This window comes from Balaenoptera musculus, chromosome 18, assembly GCF_009873245.2.
Source record: "Balaenoptera musculus isolate JJ_BM4_2016_0621 chromosome 18, mBalMus1.pri.v3, whole genome shotgun sequence".
In the NCBI taxonomy this organism is placed as follows: Eukaryota; Metazoa; Chordata; class Mammalia; order Artiodactyla; family Balaenopteridae; genus Balaenoptera; species Balaenoptera musculus.
In genome coordinates, this window is record NC_045802.1 from 12,443,903 (window position 1) to 12,456,665 (window position 12,763).

General features: G+C 38.1%; 1 protein-coding gene across 4 annotated transcripts in view; it reads right to left on the minus strand.

The window, feature by feature from the left end:
• Window positions 1-12,763, minus strand: part of SOHLH2 (spermatogenesis and oogenesis specific basic helix-loop-helix 2) — an 88,042-nt gene that overhangs the window by 69,599 nt on the left and 5,680 nt on the right. For 2 of the 4 annotated variants that reach the window (XM_036832013.1, XM_036832012.1), the window contains exons 4-5: window positions 6,265-6,305; window positions 2,327-2,372 (exon numbers count right to left, since the gene is read on the minus strand). The exons of the other annotated variants lie outside the window; for them this stretch is intronic. In XM_036832013.1, the coding sequence (XP_036687908.1) occupies window positions 2,327-2,372; window positions 6,265-6,305 (87 nt within the window). The remainder of the gene's footprint in view (window positions 1-2,326; window positions 2,373-6,264; window positions 6,306-12,763) is intronic. 4 annotated transcript variants of the gene reach the window in all.

A 12,763-nucleotide genomic window follows, 5' to 3' on the forward strand; every position in this document is an offset into this window, starting at 1 on the left:
AGTGACAGTAAAGCACTGAAAGATTACTCAATTTATTGCTGGGGAACCCTCTGCAGGGCTGCATGGTGCGAGCCATCAAGCTCTGATACAAAGCGCAGTGCATCCTTAGCTCTGTAACCTAACTACCTAACTAGAGATTAATGAAGAGGCCTGGAGGGCCAGGTCAGAACCTGAGAAATAGCTATTGCTCATCAGAGGTGAAACAGCCGGATTAGCCTTAACTTTTAGTTATTTGGTATGCTTAAAACAGATTCTAGCCTTCCAGAAAGGCTACAGATCTTTGCAGGACACACCTGGAAATTCCTGAAACATTAGGGAGGCTCTACATTCTTTTTCTGGTGGACACAAACAGAAGGGGCTAGAAAATGTACACCCAGCTAGCCCAAGGGAAGTAAAGGTTCTGTGCTTTTTATTAGAAGCTTTAACTCCCTGCAGAAGCCCCTGCTTTCTGGGCAGGTACAAAGAACCACAAAATTCTGCGAAAGCTTTAGGAAGGTACCAGAAGATTCACAACTGTGTAACAGCAGAGCTAAATAAATCAAACAGATTGCACATCTCTGGGCCTTACCCTTGCCCTTATTCCTTCCAAACAGATTAAGGTTAATCTCACAACAGACTTGTTTTAATGAAATTCTACTTCTCCTTTATCACGGGAAGGAAGGAAGAGGACTATCACGCTGCTCACTGTGTCAGCCACTATGCTTTTGGCTTTACATATCTCTAGTAGTCTTCACGACAACCTTGCAAGAGAGTTTAATTAACTCTATTTTACAGATGAGGAAATTAAGCCTCACAGAGATGAAATAACTTCCTTAGTGTCCCATAGTTTGAATTTGAACCGGAACAGTCTAATTCCAGAAGCCATGTTTCCACGGCTTACACTCACTCCATTTTCTCACCCCTACTTTCCTCTGCACCACTTTTTTTCCCCATCCCTCTCTTCTGGTTAGCACTTGCTTACACCCTTTGCCTCTGAATAACTTGCCCAAACTGTGGACCATGTGCTCTATCCTACCTGGCACCAGAGTTTCTTGGAGAACATCCTTCTGCCGATCATTCATAAACCTTCTCCCCCCTTGGCTTCTGGGATGCCACTCTTGCCCAGTTCTCCCCTTCATCCTTTTTCAATATTTTTCCTTCTCATTGATCTTCACTGAATTACCTTAAATGTTAGTATTTCCCAGGGTTCAATCCTCAATCCTATTTGTCAGACTATATATTTTTGCCTGAGCAATCTCTTAAACTTTCATGACTTCAAGTGACACTGATGACTCCATGGCCTCTATTTTCAGAGAGACAACATTCTGCAGTCTAAAACTATTTCCAGTTGCTGACTGACCACTGGTATCTGTGTAATACACACAAACCTAAGTCATTTCCTATTATCCCCACTAGTTCTGATTTCTAGAGCCCTGCTCATTGTAATCCACAAAGTTATTCAAGCTTAATCATCCTCAAATCCTCTCCCACTCTCACCCCAGTATCCAGATACTTATAAAATCCACATTCCTCAACATCTCTTCAATCTGTCACCTCTGCTCCATCCCCATATACTACTGTCCAAGCTGAAAAACACCTTCCCTTACTTAGATTATTACAACAGCATCCTAACTGGTTTTCCTGCCTCAAGTCTCACCCATCCCTGGGGAATCCTGGGGGGTGGGATAGGAGATGACTTTAAAACTGTATACAAAATACTTCAGTAGCTTCCCATCACATATAAAAAGTTCACACTCCCTAACATGGATACAAAATCCTTTATTATGTAGTCCTTGAATGTATTTCCAAGCTCATCTCCCATCACCTCTCTTATTTATTCCTGACATGCTGAGCTAACTGTAGACCTGGGGTGTCTTTAGATAGATCGATCCAGAGGGATGTTATCTTTATTTGAAAATTTGAATATGTGCATATCTCATGATCTAAAAACTCCACTATAAGTGTGCTAGAGCAGCGGTTCTCAAACTTTGGTATGTATTCGAGTTAGCTGGAGAACTAATAAAGACTGTAGAGGTAGCAAGCTGGATAAAGAATGGGGCTGAACTTTATATTTTTATGAAGTTCTCCAGGTGATTCTGTTACTACGGAAGTTTGAGGACCACTGCCCTAAATCAAGGTCCAGCAAATTACAGCCTGGACACCAAATCTGGCTGCAGCCTGTTTTTGTAAAGGAAGATGTGTTAGAACACAGCAGTGAAAATGTGTAGTTGCAAGGGAGATGGGGTGACCTGTAAAGCTGAAAATATTTACTCTCTAGCCTTTGCAGAAAAGTTAGCAAAGTCCAGAGGAACACTCTGTACTCGGAGACATTTATAAGGATGTTCACCTTGGCAACGTTCGTCATAGTGAGATTTTGAAAAATCTTCAATGTACTGAAATAGAGGAATACATAAATTAGGATATATACATCTAATGGAATACTATACAGCAGATAAAATTTACTAGATCTTTATGTATTAACATGGATAGAATAAAAAAATATAGAAGAATGCCACATACAGCATGATATTTTTTATATGAATGTTTAGACACAATATATGTAGAAAGGTATTTAAAAATAAACTGGAATGGCATATACCAAATCCACGATCATCTTGCCTCGACTCTATAAAGTATTTTCATTAAAAAAGCTGAGGTCAAAAAGTGACAAAAATCCAAAGATTTGCAAATACTACTATATATTTTTTGCCATATTGTCCTCTGTGGGTTTTGTTGTATTTAAAATTGAAGCCAGAAATACCCTAAACTATTGAACTATAGGGGAAAGTAATTGAATATTAATAATCCAATGCAATGGAATATAATGTAGCCCTTAAAAATGTACATGAAGAAAACATAAGAAATAATTGATTTAATTGCCCATGGTGAACACAGCAATAGAATACAAAATTGTCCATGAAGTAAGGTTACAATTACATAGTTTTTAAAAGTGCAGTCCTTTTTTTTATTCCTTTTTTTCCCTTTTGGTTGTCTTATCTATTGAGTTGTTCCTTTTAATCAATATAAATACATACCAAAAATTACTAAGAAGACAACAGTAGATGTGTTTAACTTAATACTGTTCTTCTCTTTTATTTTCTGAATAATATTAAATAAATACATATTACCTTAAAATGAAATGTGGTGATAGAGCTTGGGCGTGGCAGATGGAACTGACTGCACACCCAATGTCCATCTTCCCCTTCGTCCTACTCTGCTCAGTTAAAACACTACAAATCTCAGCCTTCCTTGCAAACATGGGTGGCCAGGTGATAAAGTTCTAACCAATGAGATGTACAGCGAAACTGATGGGTGCAGCTCGTTAAGAGGAAGCTGACTTGACTGGCTTTCACCATTCCCTTTTTCCTTATCCTACTTCTTTCCTTGAATGAGACTGTGAAGCAAGTGAGAAGCCATCTTGTGAGCATGGGGACAAAGCCACTGATTAAAGGGCGGCAGAGTGGAAAGTCAGGAGGAGTCTGGATTCCTGAAGGCATTATAGAGCCACTGCACCAACCCTGGACTGCACACCTTCAACCTTTCCTGTTACATGAGGAAAAGCTCCAAAATACCTTACTTGTTTAAGCCTTTCTCCTATATGCAGCCAAACATAACCCTTAACTGAGACATCTTGCTAAAATTAAAGTTTAACAAATTATACCATTGTAAGGCACTTTAAAGTTTACCTAATCATACTACCTTCAGATGAGAAAAGTAATCTTCAGAAAGGTTGAAGGCTTGAAGCTAATCTGTATCCGAACAAGGACTAGAACCCCACTCTCACTTAAGTAAATACTTTTTTCTAAAATATTAAAATCAAGTCCACTTTAGTGGTCCAGTTTGAAAATAACTTATTGGACGTTTCATATTTCTTTTTCTAATGATAACATTTAAAGAAATTAGACATACACAGGTCAAAAACCAGTGTTCATCCTTTTGTTGCTCATAAGCAAAGCTGCACTTTGAAGTTACTCAAAATCAGTATTCAAACTAACTGACATCAGTTTCTTAAGTATGCGGGTTCAGGTTACTCCTAAAGACTAAGCAATCTACAACAAGGATAGAGAGTCAGTAAATTTATAAATAGCGTTTGAAGTCATACTCTGTCCCACAAAACAACTAATTTAGGCCCTTTTCTCTGATTATCAACCTAATAGAAAACTAAAAATGTTTGTATTACACACATGGTACATGTCTGAATCTCACAAATATTGTTTCTGATATAAAGAATAAGACTATCTCTTTTGTCCTCGGAAAAGAGAGATTTCTTTCCTACACTGGATATAGGATTTTTGGATCCCCAATGCTTTTTGCTCAGTAGTTGGCTACTTCCATCACCAACTCCCTGGTTAGATTCCTGATCCCTGCTCTTCACACAAACGCCCCCTGGATTCCACTGTGTAAGAAAACCCAGGTACTCAGGGCATCTGCCCAGAGAATAGAGAGGACCAGCTCCTTAAGAGCCTGAACTTTCATTCTCTCTCCTTTCTGCTTAGTATGTGGCCCCACTCTTGGTTCTTCTAACATTTCTTTTGTTCTTTACTGAAGAGAAATGTAATTCTCTGCCTCCAGATCTAAACCTCTTAGAGAAAGACATTTTCTTCAAGAATAACACAAATTCATCAAGGGAAATAAGTGTATTTTTGTGAACATGAATATATTACAGAGTCTCAGGTAGCAGTGAGAAAACTGATTAAATGCTTCTTAGATATGCTATAGAGTCTTCTCCCATGTCACACCAGCACTTGTTGCTACCCTCCATGAGGCTAGATACCCCGTTTCTTGAGCTATGACTGGGGGTAGGCTGTCAAGAAGCAGGAAGCCAGAATATATTATATTCTGTAGGTAGAATTTGATATTTTATATTCTGTAGGTAGTAATAAAATTCTACCTACAGTTAAGAAACACTAAGCTTAAAACAGCCCTTGCAGCAATTTCTAAATACCACAAGATGGAGATATGACTCCATGGCAGAGGAAAAAACTTCACCACTTTTCCAACAGCAAAAAAACACACGTTATTTTCCTGACTTTCCAACACACAGACATAAGGGTATTTCTGGGTTGTAAATAACAGAGAGGTCTACCAAAAAGTTAATTTCTCCCTCAATTCATTAACAAAAATACAAGATTTTTCTATGTCTTTCACTAAAGGTTTGCAGTTATTCAAAGAGCACTCTCCATAAATGCCCAGGACTTCTGTGAATGCAGCAGGCAGCTTAGTGCTCTACCTACAGCTACTAAGAAACACATTATTTCTGATCAGCAGTATCAAAGGGCTGTTGGTATAGCAGAGTTAAATGGCAGAGGTTTAAGAGGGAGAGACTCTGACTCCACATTTCCAGACTGTGTGAAACTGTGTAAACCATTCAATCTCTTTAAGCTTAGAATCACATGTATTAAAATAACAATATAAAATTTTATGTCATGGGGTTTGTTGCAAGACTGAAATAATGTACATAAGTTAATTTGCATATTACATATGTTTAGTTTAGGACAAGTTATTATTATTACTGTAATATTAAATCCTGCCAATTTAGCTGAGTATTGTATTTTCATTTTCATGCAAATTACCCTTGATTTATTTACAAGATTTCCATGTTTTTCTGAGTATTCTTGAAATAAAAATTCAGCAAGAGTTCAACATAAGTCACGCTTTGGGCCTCCTCTACATTTTAAAAAAATATTAACAAATATTTGAATGAATGAAAAACAAACGAATACTCTTTGTAAAGTAGAAAACATAAATTCATTTATCGGGGATTAAAATTACCTCTCAAAAGAAGAAAGATGTCACTAGGGCAACCAAAAGAAAAAGTCGGTGAAGCAGCCCAGTGAGGTTACAGGGTAATTTTATGGGTTCTCAGTTGTTAGATTTTAAACATACTCTGTGTGTGTGTGTGTGTGTGTGTGTGTGTGTGTATTCCAGAGGAACTAGAATTGAACTGTTTTAGATGGGTATGAGAGAGGTATTTCTGAGTTAAACAGGCTCTTTCAGGTTGTAAGGAATAGACACACTCAGGTTTCCCCCCCGGCCTGACCACTGAGATCCTTTCACTTCCATTTTGTTTGTACCTGCAACAGAATCCCTGCCCAGCTTTTTACGGGAGAGGCCAAGCTGAAGGCCTTGTTTATAAGATTCTTTACCTCACAGGAAAGCTCCACTGAACAAAATATTTTATTTGGACCTTGTCACAGTCTTTAAACTTTTGTTTGAAATCTGTCTGGGGAAAAATACACATAATTTCCTTCAATTATTCCTTTTGTTTAACCATCTTTTACTCACCACTGGCATCTGTTCATAGATACGAATAGAAGACAGTCTGTCTACAATAAAGCAAATATGAGCAATTGATGTTTTATCAATTTTAACTCAACTTATAAAACATATATATAGGTGCTTCTGTACCTGAAGGATTTCCACGGATTTTTTTCCATTTTCTCTTTGAGAGAAACAATCTGCTTTTCTAGTTGGTCATTCAAGTTGCGTCTCATAACAGGTTTTCCATTCACCACCTGAGTGAAGAGGTGGGGATGATCAAGATCACCTCACCACCTCTCATTTATTCAGTAAAACAACATTAATTAGCTCAGTCCTACTCCATTACTATACTGGACTTTATTAGTAACACAGATGCACTGGAGGGAACTCATGTCTAAGTGTGCGTTCTCCGTTACACAGTATCTGTGCAGACACCAGACTCACCGATTCCCACCCAGCAGCCTCACTGTCACTATTGATTCCTGGTCTTCTTACTCTCCACCCGCTATTGTCTTTAGTTCCTTGTGTATCCTTATAAGGAATTCTATTAGAGGAAATATCAGGAACATGCTTCTTTCCTTGGAACTTGAAATATCCATATATTACAGCCTAAGGAGTACTAGCCTCCCGTCCAATGTCATATTAATTTTTTTCCTTTGCAAAAGAGTTCTGAAGTCCGTTCAACAACTACTAATTATGTGTTTGCTGTGTTAAAAGCACACAATACCTTACATATATAAACTAATTTAATCCTCATTTACAAAAACTTAGTTACCCATTTTACAGATGAGGAAAACAAGGTTCAGAGATGTCAAATAACAGTATTAAGATGACAAAGTAAAAATGGGGAACTGGGGTTTCAACCAGTTTGTTTTGACTTGAAAATGTGTCCTCTTAACCGCTGTGCTATGGTAACACTGTTTACCTTCGGCTACCTATTCAGGTATCTTCTCTTATCCGTAAGCTGTTTTCTTTCACTAAATCCCTTTGGCTATTGAGGCCAAAACATTTGTCTTATTGCTCTGGGAGGAGGAGGAGGATGCAGCCTAGAATTAAAACCTCCTTTTCGGCTCCAAGGCCCAAAGCTAATTTTTTCCTTTTTTTTTTTTTTTTGAGTCTTGAAAGTCACACTTCGTAGAGAGAAAAAATGGCGTTTCTCAACTTTAAATGCTCTTTGCATACATGGGGCAACTTCTGCTACATAATAGTTGATGGAGGAGTCTAAGCAGAAAGACTTATTAGCTCACACCACTGCCAACCTCCTCAACCTTAACACAACCCTGCCCTCACTCTCATCTCTAATCAGATGTGGTCTACCAAAGAGAAGGGCAGGAACGCCCTTACAAACCGAAGTCCAAAGTCGTTAATCCAAATGCTTAACAAGTGGATGGAGGCCCACAAAACTGGGGATTGATAAAATTTTTGCTTTCTTTTCACATACCAGCATTGACCCCCACAAATTTGGTCAGCTTCCTGCTGTCAACTGTTTTCTTTTTCTGAAAAAGGACCACACTGAGTTTGACTTTCCCTGCCACACTTTGTTCTGTGATAAGCCAGAAGTACTGATTTCATACTGAGGTTTGTAATTTTTACAAAAGTTATTTTTTTTTATAAATTTATTTTATTTTATTTATTTTTGGCTGCGTTGGGTCTTCGTTGCGGTGCGTGGGCTTCTCATTGCGGTGGCTTCTCTTGTTGCGGAGCACAGGCTCTAGGGGCACGGGCTTCAGTAGTTGTGGCACGTGGGCTCAGCAGTTGTGGCTTGTGGGCTCCAGAGCGCAGGCTCAGTAGTTGTGGCGCACGGGCTTAGTTGCTCCATGGCATGTGGGATCTTCCCAGCCCAGGGCTCGAACCCATGTCCCCTGCATTGGCAGGCGGATTCTTAACCACTGCACCACCAGGGAAGTCCCAAAATTTTTGAAAAATAATTTTTCACCTGTCTTTAAAATGCAATAATGTTTAAATTATGCTTTCAACTGGGAATAAGATTAGCAATTCAAAATAGCAAGTTTCTGGAATAATCTTGATACTAAGGAATGTCCAGAGCCATCTAAAATCAGCCCAGGTAAGAGATGTGGTGCTCTCATTAGATGGTCACAATAAATGTGACCCTAAAAAAGATGATCCTTGACCTTGAGCACAACAGCAGCCAACCTATCAAGGCCTAAGATGTACTTAATAATAAGTCATTATCAAAATACAGACTGTGAGGATAAAAATTTAGCAGAAACATTTGTGTCTCTTGGGAGAAAAAATACCCTGAGCAGTAACTCCATGAAACCACTGCTTTTGCAGTAGTTCTAAAAACAAACAAAAGACAAGCACTGTACCTTTGAAGGGAAAAATTAAATTGCTTTGTAGCCTCAAAGAGGGATCTTGGCTAGAATCACTACAGTGAAAAGTAAAATCAAACCAAAAATTGAAAAATTCTAGAAATTTGATTCATGGTCAAAATTGACCTTAAAAGAGGAAGTTCATAAAGCAAGAGAATATTAGGTGGAGGCCTATCTTTCAGATATGGACATTTTTTTCCCAAAGAGAGATAGCACATTAACAAAAACAAAACAAACAAAGCCCAACTAAACAACAACGCCAAATAATAATTTTTAAATTGTTAAGAAGAACACACTTGAACTGACTGAAACATGGCCCTACATGGACATTCATGTTTGTGTTGTTCACTATATTTATGATTACAGTGATGGAGTTATATTAACTTGAAAAGACTTTGTAAAATAAGAAAATGTTAACAAGGAAAGGAAAGAGCCTACTACGTGGCACTGTACGAGGCACTAGGGATTCAAAAATAAAATAGACACAATCCCTGCTGTCAATCAGCAGTAGGAGAAGTTGGGAGGGGTGGGGAGTACAGAAACATATAGCTAGAAGATTTAAGAAATTTTTTGGTTAATTGGTTGTAATGGTACCCAAAGAAAGATATCCAATCTGGAAGGTGGCAGAAGGAAATGAGAAATGGGGAGGTCAAGATTGAAGAGGGACAGAAAATGCTTCTTGGGGGGAATGACACCTGTTCTAAGCCAGAGAGGGTGAAAAAGAACATTCAAACAGCAAGAACTGCATGAACAAAAATACCAACATGTACAAAAAAGGGGGCACGGTGCAAAGACTATCTCTTTGAGTAAAGCTGCCCTCCAGCATATTTTCAGAAGACTCCATGAGGAAAAACATCCCCAAAGTAGGACTAGTGGGTTTGAGCCATGTCTCCACCAGTTTATTTCTGTGATCCTGAGCAAGTTACATTTCCTGTGCCTCAATTTCTCAACTGTAAAATAAGGATAATTAAAGTTCCTACACTATAGGATATTGACAGGATTAATTAAAACATGTGAAGTGCTTAAAGCAGTGCAGGGCACACAGAAATTGCTATAAAAGTTAGTTGTTTTTGTTGTTGTTATCATTTTTATCATCATAAGAAATTTACTGCAAAATTGTTTCCCCAAACGGTAGTACTACACTGCTATCAGTAATGTATAAAGTTCCTATTTCACTTATAAAAAAAATCTCTACTTCTTTTATAGGCAACAAATTTCTTCGACTTAAAAGCAAGTTGGATATTTTCCCATATTCACGAGTTATCTCTATCTCCTACTCATATTTATCTACAGGGAACTTAGTGTTTTCTAAATGAATTGCAGAGGACATAGATGTGGTGAAAATATAGACCTTTTGTCCATCATTTTGGCTACCAATGTCTTTACCAGATTACTGTTTGACTTCTCATATTGGTCTTTTTTCCTTTAAGTCAAGGGAAGCTACTTTCTCTGAAGTCAAACCTAAGTATGTTTTCCTCAGTGATTTACTGTTCTTTAAGAAAGGCCTTCTTTATCCATAAACAAATACACATTCATCTATATTTTGTTTCATTTAAAAATATTTAAATCTTTAAATTTTAAATATTTAATAATTTTAAATATTTAAATATTAAATCCATCTGGAAGGTTTTATTTTATTTTAGAGTAATTTTTTATTTATTTGGCTGACCCGGGTCATAGTTGCGGCATGTGAACTCTTAGCTGTGGCATGTGGGCTCTGGTTCCCTGACCAGGGATGGAACCTGGGCCCCCTGCATTAGGAGCATGGAGTCTTAGCCACTGGACCACCAGGGAAGTCCCCCCAGAAGTTTTGAGAATTAAGTATACAGTGAAGATCTAAAGGGATTATTTTTCTAAATATTATACCAATTTTCCAAATGGAATTTATTGAATAATTCATCACTTTAAAAGAAGCTCATTTTTTTTTTTTTTCTTTTTTTTGGCAGTGCCATGCAGCATGCAGAATCCTAGTTCCCCGACCAGGGATCAAACCCGTGCCCCCTGCATTGGAAGCACAGAGTCTCAACCACTGGACTGCCAGGGAAGCCCCTCTTTTAGCTCTTTTAAAGCTCTGTGTGGTGACACAGATTCCAATAAAACATTACTGGTAATTGGCTCCTTGGTTCCAGGTCTCTGCCCAGAAGCCCTTTCCCAAACTTGGGCAGGCAGGCTAAAGTTGTTCTTTCTTGATGGTGGGAAGGGGAAGACAGTAATTAGAAAGTGAGAGCTTCATGATTTTTATGGAATGTTTGTGTCCCTCTAAAATTCATATGTTGAAGCCCTAACCCCATGTGACTTTAGCTGGAGGTGGGGTCTGTGAGAAAGTGATAAAAGTTAAATGAGATCATAAGGGTGGGGCCATAATCCAACAGGGTTGCTGCCCTTATGAAAAAAGGAAGAGGCACCATAGCTTGTTCTGTCTGCCATGTGAGAATACAATGAGAAGGTGGTCATCTGCAAGGCAGGAAGTAGGTCCGCACTAGAAACCAAATCGGCTGGCACCTTGATCTTGGACTTCCCAGGATCTAGAACTACAAGAAAATAAATTTCTGTTGTTTAAGCCACACAGTCTATGGTACTTTGTTATGACAGCCCGAGCAGACTAAAACAATGATCATTTGTTACTTTCCTATTTCAATGTATGGTGCAGTTTTTGTAATAATCTATTTCCCGCAAGTCTCATAAATGAAAATGGTTTTCTCCTTTTTTTCGTAGATAACTGAAAACAGTGTTTTAATTAACTTAGTAACCTGGCCCTGAATTTCACAGTAGTACAACGTTTTAATAAATTAGAATCTCTTTCTGTTATGGGCTGAACTGTGTCTCCTTCCTCTCCCCAAATTCATATGTTGAACTCCTAAGCTCCCAGTACTCAGATGTGACTGTATTTAGAGATAGGACATTTAAAGAGCTCATTAAGGTTAAATGAGGTCATATGGTTAGCCCTAATCCAATATGACTGATCTCATTATAAGAAGAAGAGATTAGGACACAAACAGGTACAGAGGGAAGACCACGTGAAGACACAGAAAGAAAGCCCTGAGAAGAAACCAACCCTGTGAACATCTCAATCTTGGACTTGTAGTCTCCAGAAGTGTGAGAAAATAAGTTTCTGTGGTTCAACTCAGCCTGTCTGTGGTACTTTGTTATGGAAGCTCTAGCAAACTAATACACTATCTATTCTGTTTTATTGATTTGTTTTCAGTTTTAATGATTATAGCTTTATTATACATTGTAGGAGTCCTGTCAACCCCCCAAAATTTCTTATCAGTTATCTCTGTCTATTTATTCATCTAGTTAACTTTAGAGTCAGTTATTGAAGTTAAGAAAAAACAGCTGTGTTTTAATAAGAATTACATATCAATAAATTAATTTGAAAAGAATAAGCACATTTGTAACACCCAATTCTCCTATATAGGAAAAGTCTATGTCCCCCTTATAAAACCTTAATAATAAATTTCCCAATTTCATTTCACTTTAGGGTTTCTCTCCAGTATGAAATCCCTTATGTTGAATAAGGTGAGAATTCTTTTTTTTTTTTTAACATCTTTATTGGAGTATAATTGCTTTACAATGGTGTGTTAGTTTCTGCTTTATAACAAAGTGAATCAGTTATACATATACATATATCCCCATATCTCTTCCCTCTTGCGTCTCCCTCCCTCCTACCCGCCCTATCCCGCCCCTCTAGGTGGTCACAAAGCACCGAGCTGATCTCCCTGTGCTATGCGGCTGCTTCCCATTAGCTATCTATTTTACATTTGGTAGTGTATATATGTCCATGCCACTCTCTCACTTTATCCCAGCTTACCCTTCCCCCTCCCCGTATCCTCAAGTCCATTCTCTAGTAGGTCTGCGTCTTTATTCCCGTCTTGCCCCTAGGTTCTTCATGACCTTTTTTTTTTTTTTAGATTCCATATATATGTGTTAGCATACAGTATTTGTTTTTCTCTTTTTGACTTACTTCACTCTGTATGACAGACTCTAGGTCCATCCACCTCACTACAAATAACTCAATTTAGTTCCTTTTGATGACTGGGTAATATTCCCTTGTATATATGTGCCACATCTTCTTTATCCATTCATCTGTCAGTGGACACTTAGGTTGCTTCCATGTCCTGGCTATTGTAAATAGAGCTGCAATGAACATTTTGGTACATGACTCTTTTTGAATTATGGTTTTCTCAGGG